We start from the raw sequence: 19,277 nt of genomic DNA, 5'->3' as shown, positions 1-19,277 counted from the left end.
TCTTAATTATCAAAACAGATAAATAAATGGCATTTAGCTTAAAATCTGGCAAACGCAAGACCTATTGCATTGCAAATGCTGATGTCTATTTAAAAATAGTGGTAGTCCTCAGACTTTTTTCCATCTTACTGTATTTTCTTTGTGAAGGACACAAGGAAAATCCTGCCAGTAGTTCATATCATTTGAAGCAGCAAGTGGCATCTGACATTGTTATAGGTTCAGGAACAGAAACACAGTAATAATATTCAAACAGTACTACCATAGACACTAAAGGAATTTTTTGTGTATGTATTTTTTTTAATGGGATTTCTTTGCACATCAGGTCACTGTTATTTGTCACTTACTTGAAGGTATTTTTTAACAACATTTCATGAACTAAATTTGGCGAATTGGTGGGACACAGGTTGATGCAAAACATATCTGTGTGCCTTACGTAGGGTCATAATCCTGGCACAGCTAAATCAGCATTTTATCGTCTCAAAGTCAACAGGAGTTAGTTTCCTTGGTTAATAATCTACAGACAAATGTACCACACAGGTAGTATGAAATGATACTATAAATCATAAAAGTAGATCTGTGCCAACTTCATGGGGTTAATTACAATAGTACTCTGCTTTTGAACAAGGCATTTGGGGCCTTCAAGTTAGAAACAGGGTTCTTGTGTTTAGAATAGGTGCTTTGCAGGCATAGCTGCCAAGGCTTCAGATTGCTGTGTGTGACATTTTCTTAATTTCAGACTAATTATGAGTGACATTTCCACAACTATGAGGGACACTTTCTCGCGAACAAAATTAAACAATGAGTGAAACATATAAATATCAAGGTTGTCATGTTCTGTTGTTGCACACATATTCGTTAGGGGTGCAAATGGTGCACTGTGGGCTAGCAGGGATATAGGACAACATATTATGAGGGTGTGCACGGAATGAGCCTGGCACAATCCACACGTTTACGTTGTCCAACAAATGCTCAGTTTTACCGGAGAGGTACAAGTCGTACTACACAGTCGCCCCCTTGTACACTGCAATTGAAATGTGGGTGGAGCAGAAGGTTTGCAATGGGGGTTTGCCAACGGCAGACACCAAGAGGTGGTGGTAGCGGCAAGCAAGGTCCTAAGGAGGCTCATGTGCCATTTAAGTTACAAAGTGTAGCATAGTGGATGCAATGGTTTAAAAAGAAATAGGATTCTAAGTTGTTGTGGGAGACTTTTCAGCAAGGGTTTGAGTAGGGCTATGTCGGGCCAATGGGTAGGAGGTGGGTTGCAAACTTAAAATCTGTGGAGGAACAGGCCCATTCGATGAGTGGCCCATAGACGGGTTGATTGTGTCTCCTATCAGGTTGGTACTGAAGAAAGAGGAAGGGCAGTTCAGGCTGATAAACATCTTTCATGACACGAAGGGCATTTGGTGAATAATTATATTTCCTATGACTTGTCATCTGTGACATACGCCACAGCAGGCGCTGCTGAACAAGTGAACCAGGTGGGGGAAGGAGCCTAAATAGCAACTTGTGACAAAGTCAGCATTCCACCTTTTGCTGGTGTACCTCACGGATTTACGCGGACAAAGCATCACCAATGAGTTGCTAATTCTCATGCGCCCTAGCTGCAGTCGTTCAAGAGGACTTCAGGATGTTGCACTCATTTTCGGAGCATTTCACAGCAGGGTTAAGTGAGGAAGCAGAGTGAAATATGCATTTTCTGGTGTTGCAGGATTTTGTCAACACTAGCAATAGCATTGGAGCAAGGAACAGTGGCCGGATCGGTGGAAGAATGGAGGGAGCTCTTTCATTTGGTTTAGTGAGGTGACAAGTTCCTCAAGAAACAATGTTCAATGTGGTCAAAAAGCAATGTTCAATGTGGTCAAAATGGTGGTTAACAGACAACTGGTTAACAGACAGCAAGGGACATAAAGGCACTAAAGCTTCTGCTGGCTTGGTACTAGGCTGTTTGTGTTACAATATTTTGTTTAGGGAAAGTCATGTTCCTGTAATTGATAACGACATTGAAGAAGCTGTATCTCATTTGCAGTGGAAGAGATTCCGTGTATTTGCTTAAAGAGAAGACCAGGGGAAAACACCAATGTCAGACGAGCTGTAGCTACTAACCACAGTTCTGGGCACAGTCTCGAAGAATGTTATATAGGCAGGCATGGAACCAGTTTCTGGAATCTGGGGTACAAAGGAGAGCGCGGCCTGGCAGAGACGCAAAGATGTGGTACATTTTATCGTGGGCATGATAGCAAAAGTTGGTACAAAGTGACAACCTTGGGTAAGTTGGTGGGCATCGCTTTGTTTGGAAAGATGCTTTGGGTATATGCCTCTTCTGCTAGGGAGTAGGTTGCTCAAAGGTTGTGCGAGAGAGACAGATAACTGTCTCTCTCGCAGTTCTTTGATGATTTGCAGAGTGATGGGCATCCTGCCCATGATATGTCACAGCGAAAGGGAGGCAGAAGTGTACCCTTTGTTAATGATAGGTTTGTTCTTTGGGGCACTTCGGGTATCTGATGCTGGGGTGTACGGGAGATGAGTTTGGAGTGGGTAGATATTGAGGTGCAGGCTGAGAGTGTAGAAATGTATCTAAGATAATTGAGAATGGACCAAAGCACCAGAAAGAGAAGAGTGTGATTTTTGCACCCGGCCACCCTCTTTAATAAGGGTGGGAGGGGTGCACTGCGTGGAGGATGATTTTATGGGTGAGATGCACAAGGAAAGGTTTTATGTCTAGGTTGTTTCGCTGTTGTGCAGGGGCTGAGCCAGCCATTTGCCGAGATGTTTTCATGGTCTGAATCTGTCTTTTAGCTTGTTGGAGTGGGCGAAGCAGTTTACAGGGAAGGGTGAGAGTAATTTGGCACTTGTAGGTAGCAAGAAGTTAAAGGTTTACAGTGATATGAAGTACAGTCAGTTCAGGATTTATAGAGTGTAGATCAGGGGTCGCCAACCGGTCGATCGCGAGCTACCGGTAGCTCGCAGGTGCCCTGTCAGTAGCTCGTGGGCGGACTTGCACTTTAGTAGCCTATCATTGTCGTTTTGTTTGTTTTTGGGCCTTTTTCAGTAGCTTGTCTAGCGCCATAGGAAGCCGCTTCTATTTGAGCCTAACTGGGGCGATGTGAAGTGGTTGATGTCAGCCCTGCCCTCGGAGAACTACTATGCACGCCTTTTGGTCTCCATTCTTTGATCCTGTGACCTGTGCATTTTTGCGGCCGGATCGCCATGCTGAAATAGAGGAGATGCAGTGTCAGCCACCTTAAGCTGAAGCATGTAGATTACAAAGCAGACAGACAGCAGGTATGTGGGCAAGAGGAACTTAATTTTTTTTTTTTTGAACAGATGCCTGTGCATGCCGTTATTCGAGTTCTCTAAATAAAACATGAGCAGTAGTTTGAAAACGTACATTTGGACCAAATTCCATCCAAATGGTTCTGGCTGTTGAAATGATATTGCTCTTCTTGAGCTACTTTAGAAAGTGTCTTATACGTGTGAAGGGCCTTATTAAAGCCCTCCCTCGTGTGGTTACTATGGCGCCCTCTGTGTCTCTACTGGCCATTATGGGTGACTGTTCTCTTTTTAGCAGAAAGGCTAAAAAGGCATCACATTCTATCCCTCTCTCGGCGCAGTGCCTGACGAAAAGAGCGCAACAGTTCTCTTTGCATCGTTTTTTCTACAATTTCTGCCTGAAGTCTAATTTCAGCTTGAGCAGCTTTACCCCGTTGGTGGCCAAAGTTAAAATCAAAAGTGTTTGCCTGCTGTGAACTGCTTTCACTAACTACACCACGCTTTAAATTTGCTTTGTGTTGTAGTCAATAAAAGCAGCTCAGTGCATGCAAGGCCCTTTGATTTTAACATCGGCTGCCACTGTGCTTTATTATATCTTCTTTCAATTTTAAAGCTCAGTGTCTGCCGATGTTGAAATCAAAACGCTTTACCTGCACTGATCCGATCATCCAAAAACAGGCTCTTCACCTCTCTGTCCAGTCCTGTCACTCCAGCCTCTCGTCTCCCACACTCTTCCTTTGTGCAAAGACAGCTCTGCTTATGTGGCACGGAGCTGTGTTTTGGTGCACCTCAGCCATGCAAAACAATTTCATTTGTTGAGTACTACGATACTTGTCTGCGTTTAATACAGGCAGCTTCTGCTTACAATTTTAGAGGCTGAGTCTGAAAAGATGCGATTTTTTCTGAGCAAGGCTCATTAGTCCTTACCTGATTTTACCCATGCACTTTGATCCCATTGATGTTTTGTCTTTATATGGTTTGGTTTTTGAGGTGTTACTTAGAAAAAAGTTCAACGAAGGACTTGATTGCCCTGATTTAGAAACTCATGGCGTATGTAGGAGGAAAGCAGGCTGGTGAGTGCAATAGATATCTGCAATAGATATCTGGAGTGTGTAAAATTGTAAAAGTGTGTGTGCATGCATGAGGTGTGATCAGATATAACATTTGTTTTAAGAAACACATTTATGCTCACTTGTTTAGAGCGTTTTTAAAATTTCATGATGTGTAAGTTTTATTAAATTTGTTAATCATGGAACTTTCTGTTTATTGAGGTATGTGCTCAGGGACATTGCCATATGTTTAATGTATTATATTTGTGATCCTATGTGGGAAGTATTTCCTTGTCTTGCCTGATTAACACCAATATGCAGTTATCGTTATCATGTTATAGGACACAGTGCGTAGCAGTGTGGTGAATGAGGTGTGAGACAGATATACAGTTATGGTATGCTTTTTCAGTCTGTTGACAGCTTTGAACAGCTCCATAGGTCTATCTATGCATCTTGTTCAAACCACAGTATGGGCGCAAACAAATTAGGCTTAAAGACTATGAATGAGGGTGTGAGAGGTGTCTCCGAAAAATGCGCGAGTTACTTGGCCTTTAGTAGTAGCTCACGACGATTTTCACTCATCAGAAGTAGCTCTCACTACAGTAAAGGTTGGAGACCCCTGGTGTAGATACACTGAGAGTCAGTTGAGCTGGGGGGAATTGTCGGGGGACAAATAAGGGTTGGGGGCACCGGTAACCGAATACTAACGTATAATGAGGACAATAGTTTTCTAAGACGATTTACCTAAAGTTATAGAAATATTTATGATGTGCACCTATTTCATTAAATAGCCTTTTTCACACTACAAGTGGTCAGTGCTGTGCCCTCTTGCCCAATGATTATCAATCCCTTGTTTAAGTAAAACTGTGTGCGGTTTTGTTTTATTATTACTTAGGAATGCACGCAAACCATTCCACATTCACTTCCTGTGACACCTTCTGCAACCATGGTGCAGAATTTGAGTAAATCCTGGCCCAACTTTTAAGCCAAAAAAGCACGTCCTGAAAACCTTGCAAGTTGTATGGGGTCATATTAATAGTCACATGAATGACGGGAGTTTCACAAAAGAATAACTTTATGTAGACCCAACTGTGCTATGGGACATTCTGTACCACAAATGACACTGTACAGAGGCGATTCGGTGCATGCTAAAACAGGAAGCATTAACCGATGGAGCTCGTCGGCAACGACGGTACAAAAGGCGAGGTAACTGCGTCACTAAGAATTCTTCCCAAATAATTACAATTATTATTCTGTAAAATCGCAAAAATTATTAAAATGTGTTGCACCATTCCACTGCCGTGTGAAAACATCACTCTTAGCAAGTCCCACCAAAAACAGGCTAACATGTTAACCCTTTAAAGCATGACATGTTGTAATAATCTTCGACTAATCGTGGTTTTATGGCAATGCAATTTCTTAACCTACTAGCCACGGCGACTCGTGTTTTGGTAGACCTGGAAGTATCCTTTTCAAATACTATAAGATTAAGTACACGCAATCCGGGCGCCCTGTTTCCCGCTAGTTGCCATCATGTCACTTTGGTTGTTTGTATAGCGCTTAACGGGCCACCCCTAAAGCACTACAGGGAGATAGAAGAGACAATGAGGTAACGTGAGATAAAGGGATTATGGAGGACGCGAGGGGGGAGGAGAGAGGTGGGGAGCAGGGGGAGGAAAGTGGGGCGCAAGATGCGGCAAAAAGGTAGAAGGAGGAATGGACCGGAATCAGTCAGTACTCAGCACCTGCGCGGCTTGAAAACAAGCCTCGCTACGGAGACAGGTGATCTGCAGCCACGGCGGTACAAGGAGTACACCCAATGGTTACAAGTTCACAACATGCACAGCGGGAACTTTCCATTGACTCCACTTCACACTGATTATTTCTTTTATATGTGTTGCAATTTGGCCCGACATTTCCTGTTCAGGGGCGGCTTATCCCCCTCCTCCCCGACCCACACACACACACACACTCTCACTCCTCAGTCAGTCTGAGTGACCTTGGGTGTCTGGCACTGCCGGGAGGGTGTTCAGCCGGATCTGGCCTCACTGTGCAGGGCATTGCTCCTGGGAGGTGGACATGCTACTTAATCGCGGGCTGTGCAGGCTCCTGGGGTTGGGAAGGCAAGCGGGTCTGGGGCAGTGCTGCTCACACTTGTGGTTGGGACAATTGGAGGAGCGCAACGCCTGCTCTGGGGGTCCGCGACTGCATACAAAACTAAATAATATGAACAGATTATTAAAGGTTATAGATAATGCCAAATGTATAATTTTAAAACTTTCTGTAACCGCGAGGATCTCCAAAATAACTAAGTTGGTATCCTCAGATTGATTCATGAGAGCAGTCAAAGGGCATCAAACTGAATGTGGTATGGACGATGGGTGGCCTCGACTGGATTTAGTAAAGCTACGATTCTATTAAAATTTAGATTTAAAAAAAAAATATTTGTTTCTGAAATAAAGGAAATATTTCATTTGTGTATTTGTTTGAAGAATGTTTGATTCCAAATTTGTGTGCATTGTTTTGTGCTACAAATCTTCAGAATTGCTTAGGCCGGATCCATCACATTCCAATAATGACTCACCTGGGGTCCACCTAAATCAAATGGTTAAGATCCACAGGTGTTGGGTTTCTCATGCTGTGCTGCACAGACTTGGGATTTGTAGGGGAGCGGCGCCCTTGGATTTCCCTTGGGGTGCTGTGTTTGCTGTTGGTAAAGCTGGCACACACGTGGATTTCCTGTTACATGCCTGGGCTAGGTTAGGCTAAGTCATGTCTTGTGGTGTCTGATATAGGTCATCCTTGAAAGTTGTGAGGCAGGGACAAACTTGAAAATATGTTTTTAGGTTTCCGTACAGTTAAATTTTTAAGAGAGAAGGGACATTATTCTTAGATTTTGTCAATTTCTATAATTTGGTAACCAACAGACAATATGGGCGCTCGACAAGGGGAAAAAAACAGTAATGATATTAATCAAAGTAAAATTCGGTGCTTCCAGAAGAGAGAATGTGGTTACCATACACACCCCCTAGAACCACATTGTGGATCCTAACAAAGGCAGATCTCCCCGAGCACTCTTAAAATCACAATATTTTGCTATATATGCAAATATAATCTTCTTGAATGCTCCCAGTACTAGTTGGCGTAGTTGCAAGAGGTACATAAAGTTCAAATATCAGTCCATAAATCTTGGTGTTTCCAGAGACGCAAGAATTCTCGCATAGATTATAAGTTCATGCAGCCTGGACAGATGTATCCATACAATAGTCCATTTCTCCAAAATCAATTTATTGTTCACTCCAGCACATATATTCATATAGCAGCCAACACGTGTTTCGTCGCACTCAAGTGTGGCAAAGCGACTTCATCAGGGCTGCAAATCAATAATAATTCGAAAAGTAAATGACCTTTCTAATTAATCAGAAAGAAAGTCCTGTGCTCTTGAAAACAAAAGAAACAAAACCCTACGGCAACTACGCCAACTGGTACTGGGAGCATTCAAGAAGATTATATTTGCATATATAGCAAAATATTGTGATTTAAGAGTGCTCGGGGAGATATGCTCTTATTCTTGGATTTTGTGTTTGTACCATAATTACGGTTGGTGCTAAGGGTCTGTTTTTATGATTTTGGTTCCGTGTCATGCTGAATGTTAATGGTGAGGGTGTGATATTGCACTCGTGGTACTGTATTATGCTTGGGGTTGATGGGAAGGTTTAGTTAAAGGGTTTCAGAAATGGGCCATGCTTGGGGATTGGGAGGTGTTCTAGTTGTTGTCTTTCAGAAGGGTAACCTCCTTGGGTATGCTAGGGCATTCTTGCTATTCCATTTGAGAACTATACCATGGTTGGGGATGGTGGGGGTTTTAGCTTTTGCGTTTCAGTCATTCTAATATGCTAGTAGTGGACTCCAATACCTTTGTACCCTTAGTATTGCTGGGACACACTTTTTTTGAATTTGTAATGTGCTAGGTGATAGTTGGACATATACGTGGCTTTTGGCCCATAGATTGTGTTTTTTGAGGGTTTCCTATACTGCTGCGTGCTTGGAGTTGGTGGGACAATTGTGATTCAATCTTTCTGATTTTGGGGGTTTTGGGGATTCTTATTCTTGGGTTTCTTGTTCTATGCCATGCAAGAGGTTGGCAGAGAGGCTTATTCTTCTTCACTTTCCAGTACTGCAGCACTCTTGAGGCGGGTGGTAGGACAGTCCTTGATTTTCTCATTCTGTACCAAGTTTGGGTGGATTCAACTGGCTTATCTTTTCCTTTCTGATACAGTGACATTTTTGGAATTGGTGAAAAACTGCTCCCTTGTTTTGGGTTCTTGGAATATTTTTCAGTTTCTGATTTTGTGCCATGCTGTGGACCAGAGACAGATTTGTTCTTAAGTTTTTAATATGTTCTCATGCCAGGGCTGGCCAGAGATTCAGTAGAGTTTCTGAAACTGTACCATGCTTGGAGGCTGCAGCAGTTCTTGTTCAGGTTTTGATAATAATATTATACCACACTGGGTTACAAATGGGATAGACACGTTTATGGTATTTTGTACTATCACATGGTAAGATTTGGTGAACAGGCTTGTCCTGGAGTTTCTGGCACTGCTGAGTGTCTGGAGCTGGTGAAAAAAACTTGCCTTTTGATCTCTGGCAAAGGTTTGGAAAAGATGAACATGCTTTTTTTAAGTTTCAGGTATAGCGCTACCCATTGTTATTGGTGGAAATGATGCTTTGAGGTGGGGGGGGAGTGGGGGGGCTTGTCCTTACACGTGTGGCACTGTACCATACTCGGGTTGGTAGGAAAGACTAGCCCTGGCATTATATCTTAGGTGAGATGCGTCGACAGGTCTGTTCTTTGTTTAGATCACTATTTTATGCCTAAAGTGGATGAAAAGCATTACTTTTCGTTTGCCATGATGGTGGTTGAGTAGGTAGGTTTATTAAGGTGTGTAATTCAGGGGAACGTGGTCCTTCGGTGCCTGGTAGCATAACACGCACGGAAAGGGACTGTCATCTCCATCTGGCCGTGGCACGGTGTTCAGAGGTGTCAGAGAGAGCGTGGTTCCTTGTACTGAGCCGCGCACTGGTTTGGCAGGCTGGCCTCTTTCTAGGTTTCCATTACTGTGGCAGGCTGGAAGGCAGCCTTATCCAGAGAATACAAAGGGATGCCACCTGTCAGACCGCATTACATGCAGTCCAAAACCTCTCACCTGCCCGCGATCTGCCAAGAGAGAGATGAAGAAATGCTCAGGGCAGAGACGTAGATATCTACAGTGCAGCAGGTGCTGTGGCACCAAGACTCAGAGACCAAATTAATGTCTTTATTTTTCTATTTTACAACCTACACAGGAGCCAGTCGTTCTCCTGATCCGCCCTAGGTTTTCTTGCTATGTCACTGGCCCTAAGTCTGTACCCCACTCTAATACATTCCTACAGCCACTCACGCCTCTCACCTGTTTGAAGTCTGCCAGGAGGGTGATAAATGTCCCATCAGCCTTCCTGTACTCCACGCTGATGCAGTCCTGCTCGCTGTCCGCCTCCAGGCTCTCCTCGGCGACCTGCCCATCCTCCAGCCGGACCCTGACGCGGAGTTCGGCCAGCCCCAGCATGGAGCTCGGCAAGAGGGCCAGCAGGAGGCACAAGACCCCCAAAGACGAGAGGCTAGATGGGCAGAGCAGAGAGCACATCCCCCCCGGGCACATCCAGAGGCAGGGTGTGGGGAGAGGCCACAGAGTGGAGGGGCAGAGTTAAGTTACGGGAGGCAGACAGTAGGGGGGTTGGAAGAAATAATTGAGGAAAGCAAACAGGGGAAACAAAGTGGAGAAACAGGACAAAATGTTCTGAGAGGAGAGATGGACAGAAGAGAGTCAAGTGAAAGAAGAAGCGAGTAGAGGCATCGCTGCAAAGTCGAGCATCGAAGGATGAGCGAACACGTTACCGAGAGGCGTCTTGGTGAGGGGGTACAGACAGGCAGAGAGGACGGGGCAGAGTTCAATGCTGAGCAATAGATGCAGACCTGAACGATGCGGGGGGAGTGAAGCCAAAAACACACACAACTCCCCGCCTGCTCACCGGGTTCTGAAACTTTCCAAAGTTTGCAGAAAGTTTCCCCCAGAGTCTGGCGGGGGAGGGCAGCACTCCGGGGGATGGTGATTCTCTTGTCCCAGGACTGGCTGCTGTTCTGTCCCGGGGGCTGGCCCTGCCGTGAGATCCCGGGGGCGGTGCTGCTCTGCCCTCCCCGCGGCTCTTTCTCTTTCCATTAAGGGCAGGCCCGTCACTTCCTCCAGCCCGGTCCGGCCTCAAAGGGGGCGGGAGCCGGCTCCCTGCTGTTGCAGCCCCAAGCCCCCAGCGCTGCATCCGGGGGTAAGTGTCGTCATCCCCGCCCCCTCCAGACTCCCCCCCCCCACAACAATGGAGCCCCTCATCGAACCGAGAGGGGCGATGAAGATCTGACCCCCCCACCCCCATACCGTGTTTATGCTCCGCCCCGTCGAGCCCCCTCCCCATTTCCCACTCTAAAGTTAACAGAATGGCAGAAATTAATTTCGTAGGACAAACCCATATTTTCACAAATGTTCGGATGTTTTCGCATAAATCGACCTTTTGCCAGTGTTAAATCAAAAAACGCGGACCTAATCTAACTGGCTAAGAAACTGCGCGTGTTCGCCCCATCAGATGAGTTTTGAAAAGTTTAGAACTAAGTGCCCCCGGGTATTCTAATCCCAGGCTTTCTCTTCCCTAAACCCGCTGACCCCTGCTTTGATCTCTGAGCTAGTTAACGAACTCAAAGTCACACGGGTTATATGTTCTTAAACTGAACTTTGATTTAAGAACTTGGAATTTAGAGTTGTAATTTTACAGCGCTTCGTTGGAATAGTTTGCCTTAAAGTATCTGTTTAAATTGTATTATAATTATATAGCACTTCCTACCCCCTGACGAGGCGTCGAAGCGCTTTTCGGCAAGTATCTCGATACTCCGAAATAAGAAAACCCTTGGCTTTAGCGTGCTGGCAGGCAATAAGGGGTGATGAGGTTACCTTATAGCTAAGTGCTGATCCCACGCCATGGGCACTATTGCCAGTGCTGGGATTTCTTGTGACAGCCTAATGCATTCTGGGTGTTGTAGTGTTGTTTTCTATTACATGCCTTTCTTAGGTTAACCCGTGATAGCAGTGATTCGCAGGTGAAACATTCAGGTATGCAAACATTGGCTATGATGGCATGATGACTCCATTATCACCGACACACAGCAGATCAGGTCCTGATTAAAACTAAACTCGGACAAAACAGAAGTCCTCATCTTAGGGCCATCCCCCTCTGCCTGGGACGACTCATGGTGGCCACCGGCCCTCGGAACCGCACCCATACCTACGGACCACGCACGTAACCTGGGCTTCATCCTAGACTCCTCCCTCTCGATGACCAGACAAGACAACGCCGTCTCATCATCCTGCTTCAACATCCTACGAATGCTCAAAAAAATATTCAGTTGGATCCCCACCGAAACAAGAAAGACGGTCACCCACGCACTGGTCACAAGCCGACTGGACTACGGTAACACCCTTTACGCCGGAACCACAGCCAAACTACAGAAAAAACTCCAACGCATCCAAAACGCCTCAGCCAGACTCATATTGGACATCCCTCGGCAAGCTCACATTTCCAGCCACCTGAAAGACCTCCATTGGCTCCCTGTCAACAAGAGAATAACGTTCCGTCTCCTCACCCACGCACACAAAGCACTCTACGACCTAGGACCCGAATGCCTCAACACGCGTCTATCCTTCTACACCCCCTCCCGACAACTACGATCATCCAATCAAGCCCTCACCGCAATTCCGCGCATCCACAGATCCACCATGGGGGGAAGATCCTTCTCCTACTTAGCGGCCAAGACTTGGAACTCTCTCCCCACCCACCTCTGCCTTACACAGAACCACCTCTCCTTCAGAAAGCAACTACAAACTTGGATATTCGATAAGTAAAACACCTCCCTCCCTCAAGCGCCTTGAGGCCCTCTGGGTGAGTAGTGCGCTATACAAATGTTGGAACTTGACATATTGTTATATGAACCATTGTTCCTGGTCTGTCCTTTAGTTGATTAAATGTACCTGAAACAAGGCTACAGTTCTCTGAATGAAGTTATTTGCTAAAAGAAGTAACATGCCCCTTTGGCAGGAAGTCATATGATCAGCCAATAAACCACAATTCATCTTCATGAACTTTGCTTCACCAATTAACCATCACGCTTCCTCTTAAACAAATCCCGACCAATGCAACACCACTCAGCCTCATGAACAATGCCTACCCAATAACTCATTGAATTGCCTCCTGGACCATGGGTAATGACACAATGCCACTCTACCGCATGCACTATGCTGCACAGCCAGTAAACCACCCTGCTGCGAATTAGACCAGGCCGAATCAATAAACAGACATATTTTCTTATAGACAAAGCTATAAAAATATCTCCCTGAACTGCCTCACAGCTCATTCCCAACCTATAACTTGACATGCTTTCTCATGGACAATTCCTGAATAATAAATCTACACGCTTTCTAATGAACCAGTCCTATTCAACAGTTTATCACGCAGCTTCATTGAAAATGAGTAACCAATAGGTCAACACCTTGCTTCGTGAACCATGCTCAACCACTAATCCAACACGCAGCCCTTTGTATCATACTGAAACGCTACTTCAACGCCAACACCTAACCAACAGTTTACCTCACAACCTCCTTGATCATGCACAACCAATAGTTGAGCACTGCTTCAAATACTATGTAAAATAAATAACTAAACACGCTGCCTCATGCACTAAGCCTGTCCAATAGCTCATCACATTGCCTAATGGAACATGGACAAATAGTAACTCAACACATTACCTCATGGAACAGGCCTATCTAATAGGAAAATATACCACCTCACGCCACATTGCTTTTTGGATTATGCTCAATAAATTGCCTCATGGACTACACCACAACTATAAATCAACAATGCTCGGACAGCCTCTTGGACCAAGCCCAAAAGATAACACAAAATACCGCCTTGTGAACCTTGCCCAACCAGTCACCCATCACACTGCCTTTAGGACCATACTCAATTACACGGCATATCGCCTCATTGACTGTCCAACCCTTAGCCAAGCACACTCTTTAATACGCCATGTTCAGTCAATACCCCAATACTTTGCCTATTGCACAATCCTCAACCAATAGCTCAACACACTGCCATTTAGTATCTACGCCCAACAGCTCATCAAAGATCCTAATGGACCCTGTCAAAACAATAACACACGACAGTCCCTCTTGGATCTGCCCAATCAGTAGTCTCATGAACCTTGCCTGATAAATTTGGTACCATTTGTTATTTTTAGAGTGACAATGACGTAGCATGCGCATCTTAGCGGACACTGGTACATTTCAAAATTTGAGGCAGCTCCTCCTAATGATTGGCAGTTTGTTGGGGGATTGCAATAGGTAGACCATCTCATACAGAGGATCTGTACCCACACCTTCAACATAATCTGTAACCACCAGACCCAGCACAGCGACAGCAGACATCCCAGCCTCCCAAGGCCTCTGCAACAACATCAGCACCTTCTTCCACCGCAAGATTAAGGAGATATACAACAGCCTCGATTTCCAAGACCCTCCTACTCCATACGCAACCACAGCACCCAACTACACTGGACCCCAGTAGACCCTACTCAGCCGACTCCCCTCACAGCTGACGACACCCTCAAGATCATCAAGAGCATCCACTCCAGAGCACCCTCGGTCCCTGGCCTACACAACATCTTCAACAGAGGTGGCACCACCATCGCCCCCAAACTTTGTTACACCATTAACTGCTCCATCAACTCTGCCAACTTCCCAGAAGCCTGGAAACACGCAGAGCTCAACCCCTTGCTGAAGAATCCCTCTGCCGACCTGACAGACCTCAAGAACTTCAGACCCATCTCTCTTCTACCCTTCCCAGCCAAGGTCATAGAGAAGAACATCAATGGTGAACTTTCCAAGTTCATTGAAGCGAACCACATCCTGGACTTCTCCAATCTGGCTTCCAAAGCAACCACAGCATGGAGACTGCCCTCCACACCACCACAGACGACGTCTGCACCCTCCTTGACCGAGGCGAAACTGCAGCCCTCATCCTCCTAGACATCTCGGCCGTCTTTAATACTGTTTTTCACTGTACCCTGTGCACAAGATTACACAACGCCGTCATCCGCGATAAAGCCCTGGAATGGATCTGCTCCTTCCTCACCGGCTGAACACAAAGTCAAACTACCACCGTTCCACCCTGAACCCACAGAGATCAGATGCAGAGTACCTCCTGCCTGAGCCCCACCCTCTTCAACAAAAACATGGCCTGCTCACAGCTATCGTCAGGAACCATGGACTCAACATAGTCACCGACGACACCCAGCTGATTCTCTCCCTCACCAACAAACCCACAGTCGCTAAGATCACCTTTCGCGACAGGATGAAGGCTGCCCCGACCTGGATGATAAACAGCTGCCTCAAGCTCAACTCATGGAAGACCAAAGTCCTCATTATGGGCTCCACCCCCTCCACCTGGGATGACTCTTGGTGGCCCACAGCACCTGGAACCCTCCCCACCCATACCCATGGACTATGCACGGAACCTCTGCATCATCCTATACTCCTCGTTCACCATGAGCTTCCAGATCAACAATTTCTCATCATTCTGCTTCCACACACAATGCCAGCTCTGAAAGATCTTCAAGTGGATCTCCATTCAGTCCAGAAAGACAGTCACACATGCACTCATCAGCAGCAGAATCGACTATAGAAATACACTCTATGCCGGCATCACCCAGAAACTCCTCAAACTGCAGAACATTCATATTTTGGTTCTATAAGTATCACATTTGCTTACTCTATCTCAATTCTAGGGCCACACATTGGAAAGTGAGGTATTTAGCACTGCCAGGAACTATCTCAATCCGGGGTGCAGCAAATACCACCCCCTTATTATAACCATCTCATAGTCAGGGCTTTCTATTCTAGCACCGTATGTGGTAAGTATGGATACCTGTAAGCAACACCTGTTAGTTTTTTCTGATTGGTTCTAATTTCCACTCCTTTTTCCCTTTTCAGCATTATCTGGCATACTGCTTTGCATTTGCACAAATCTCTCGAGCTGTTAATAGATTCTTTCTAGACCTCTTGTATTGTTTATGTTTTGCCTGTCTAGTTAGCGTATTCTTGTAGGTCATGGCGTCCTCCTTGCTTACCCGTTATATGCTTGTGCATCACTGGGAGCTGTCAACAAAAAAAGATACTCAGTAAGTATGAGCCAGGAATTTATAGACTTCCATATATTGTGTTAAAATCACAACTTTAAGATTTGGATTCGGGGAAATGTTTCAAACTGGCAGATGTTGGGCCGGCTCCCAGAGTTCCCCTTTACTTTATTTGGCCATATTGAGACTCCTACAGCTCTCAATGACTGACTACTCTACCTTAAATTTTGTTCTGGTTTTTTTTTCCAGACTTGTTTTCCTCTCTACCTGTTTTCACTTTCAGGCTCATTTCCCTCCTCAAATTCTTGGTCACTTTTTCTTCGCAAGCTCTTTCTTGCCCTCTCCCTCCCGATTCCCACTGACCCCACCCCTTCCCCGGGTAACCTACTTAATGGAGGCAGCAGTGCCAGCGCCCCAAAGGCAAACCCGTCTGCGCCTAGCACCCGGATCCCTGGTCCTCCTCCCCCCCCCCCCCCCCCTCTACAATACACAAGCACCAAACTTCTAGCCCTCAACCCCGGACAATGCATCAAAAACTGCAGCCTTGTCTTCCCGCAAGCAACAGCAGGACCTTTCTCCTGCCGGCACAGCCCATTCCACTGCAGCACAAAACCCTCTGCTCTGGAAATTCCACCACCGCCACCGTTACTGATCAACTCCAATGTCTGCTAATCGACACTTGATCACTCCACAAGCACGCCAGCAAGATCTGGGACACCAACACCTCCCTTACACCTGCCGTCATCATCCTCACCGAGACATGGCTTAACCCGGCATTAGCGCCCAACATCGCCACGCCACACCCTACAGATACAAGATAATTCACCAGGACTGCACCAACAAACAAGGTGGTGGAATAACCATCCCTGCACTGCACAGCCACCACAGACACCCAACCCCATCATGGAACTCCTCCATTTCCAGATCAACTGCAAAACAACAATCAGAGGCATTCTTGCCTAAAGACCACCCAGACTACTCCCTGCCTTCTGCGACACCATCGCCGACTTCATCACCCACATAGCCATCCCCTTCAAAGACTTCCTTTTCCTCTGGGACCTCAACTTCCACCTGGAAGACCCCAACGACACCAACACAGCCAATCTACTCGAGAGCTTGGAGATCCTCAGACTCTCCCAACTGATCACGGAAATCGCTGGACACACTCTAGACCACATCTTCACAGCCAACAACAGAATCAAATACAGCCACTCCACTAAAATCACCTGGTCACACCACTCCATTGTCAATTTCCCCCTCTACACCCGGTGCCCCCCTCCAATGCCCCCTACAGGAGCTGGAGCAAAGTAACAGAAGGCCTCTGGACCAACTCCCTCATAACCTCACTGTGACTTCACCACCATCCTCAAGGCTACAGTCGGAAACTTCAGCGCATGGATCAGCCCAGGCACTGACCAAGTCGCCCACGAAAACTGGTTGATCCTCCAAATACCACAACTGGTTTACACCAGAGCTCAAATCCAACAAACGCTCCTATAAGCGACTCAAGAGAATTTGGCGCACATGCAAAACAAAGATGGACCGCAACAACATCAAACCAGCCCTCAACAGTTACCACCCCCAGCTCAAAACTGTCAAAATAAATGCCCTGGCCCTTCACCTGGATGCCAGTTCAAACCACAGCAAGGAACTATTCTGCATCATCAAGGAGTTCTCCAAACCCTCAGGCACCGAGAACACCACCACCCCCTCACAGGAGCTCTGCAACACTCTCCCCAAATTCTTCTACACTAAAATCGCCACCATCTACAAGAACTTTGATACCAAACTCATCAGACTTTTCCGCAACCCTGACCCCCAGAAAAGATCCTTAAACGCATGGGATCCACTCTCTCTGCAGACACAACTGCTGCCGTTATGGGCTCCATCACCACCCCTTTTCTGAATCGTTTTTGGCCACTATAGGTGTGGCAGGGTATACTCAGACATGAGTCCCTTTCTCACTGCACCATCAGGATTCAAGCAAGCCGGGCCGAAGACGGCTGAAATGCCAGAAACCGGTCCCCGGTAGCTTGTCTCCTTTCTGGTGAAGAATTGGCTTGGTAGTTTAGTCTGCCCTGTTCCCATGATACACTGGGCCAGGTACAGACTGATTTGCATATAGCCAGGTTCTGAGCTGGGATGGTGCAGTGAGATAAATAACGGTGATGGATCAAGCCCTGATTTTTGGACTGGGTAAGAGTGGTCTGCTTAATTCAGACACTCTGTTCATCACCACCCCCTTTTCTGAGCCGTTATGGGCTCCTGCAACTCAGGAGCCCCCGAGGATCCTAGATCCCACCATTGTTCAACCTAGGATAAAGCACCATCTGCAAGGAGCTCACAAAAATCCTCAACACTTCCATCACATCTGCTTCTTTCTCTGAAGGATGGAAACAATCAGAAATCAAACTGTTCCTTAAAGAACCCCACAGCAGACCCCAAAGTCCTGAAAAAGCCCTATTTCCCTACTGCTCTTTCTAGCCAAAGTGCTAGAGAAAGCAATAAACCTCCAACTCACCACCCACCTGGAGAAGAACAACCTTCTAGACCCTCCCCAATCCTGATTTTGCTCAGATCACAGCAATGAGACTACCCTTATTTCAGCCACAGGTGACCTCAAGGCCCTAATAGACAGCAGAGAGCCCACTGCCCTTATCCTCCTCGAACTCTCCGCAGTGTTTGACACTGTGTCCCACCACACCCCCACTCCTCTCTGTCCAAGAGATTGCCCTCGAATGGGTCTCTTAATTTCTCTCACGATGAACCCAAAGCGTCCGCCTCCCACCTTTCACCTCAGGACTGAAAAACATAATCTGTGGCGTCCCACAAGGATCTTCTCTGAGCCCGACCTTTTTCAACACTTACATGGCACACCTGGCCACCCTGGTCAGATCCCATGAACATAATCTCGTACGCTGACGACACTCAGCTCATCCTCTCATTCTCCTCAGACCTGACTACACCAAATATAACTTTCACAGGTGCATGACCAGCGTTGCATGCTGGATGCCTCAAACTCAACATAGGCAAAACGGAAATTCTCATCTTTGTGAGCAGCAACTCCTTGTGGGAGGACTCCTGGTGGCCAACGGAGCTCAGCCCGCACCCTCACCCAAAGACCATGGTAGAAACCTCGGAATAATACCCAAAAGCTAGCTTTCGATAAGGAATCAGGTTAACGCCGTCTCATCCTCCTGCTCTCTCACCCTGCACTTACTCAGAAAAATCTTCAAATGGTTTCCCTTCAAAATCAGATGCACCGTCATCCAAGCCCTCATCATCAGCCGCTTGGACTACTGCAACTTCCTTTACATGGGAATCACCGCTCAACTACTAAACAGACTCCAGACCATCCAAAACGCAGCAACCAGACTCATCCTTGACCTTCAGAGGCATCTCCTCCCACCTCAAAGCCCACACTGGCTCCTCTTCAGCAAATGGTGCCAGTTCAAACTGCTCACCCGTACCTACAAAGCCCACCTCAACTACAGGGTGAACTTCCACCAACCTACCCGCATATTTTGTTCCTCATCTCTCTTCCTGGCCCACACCCCCGCATCCACAGAAGCAGGAGCAGTGGCTGTGCCTTTTCACACCTGGCAGCCAAGTTCTGGAATGGCTACCCCCTCCAACTCCGTGCTTCCCCCACCCTGCAGGAGTTCAGGAAGGACCTAAAGACCAGG

At 46.5% G+C, this 19,277-nt stretch overlaps 1 protein-coding gene across 2 annotated transcripts in view; it reads right to left on the bottom strand.

Moving 5' to 3' along the window:
- OAF (out at first homolog) overlaps positions 1–10,597 on the bottom strand; it is a 120,276-nt gene extending 109,679 nt beyond the window's left edge. The window contains exon 1 of one of the 2 annotated variants that reach the window (XM_086956786.1): positions 9,773–10,597. In XM_086956786.1, coding sequence (XP_086812912.1) covers positions 9,773–10,021 — 249 coding nt within the window. In that variant the 5' untranslated portion in view covers positions 10,022–10,597. The remainder of the gene's footprint in view (positions 1–9,772) is intronic. The other variant, XM_086956785.1, reaches the window with a different exon arrangement.
- Positions 10,598–19,277: the final 8,680 nt, after the last annotated feature.

The sequence above is a fragment of the Lissotriton vulgaris genome, chromosome 2_1 (assembly GCF_964263255.1).
Source record: "Lissotriton vulgaris chromosome 2_1, aLisVul1.2, whole genome shotgun sequence".
In the NCBI taxonomy this organism is placed as follows: Eukaryota; Metazoa; Chordata; class Amphibia; order Caudata; family Salamandridae; genus Lissotriton; species Lissotriton vulgaris.
The sequence above is the reverse complement of the archived record's forward strand: the minus strand, read 5'-3'. Positions and strand labels throughout refer to the sequence as shown.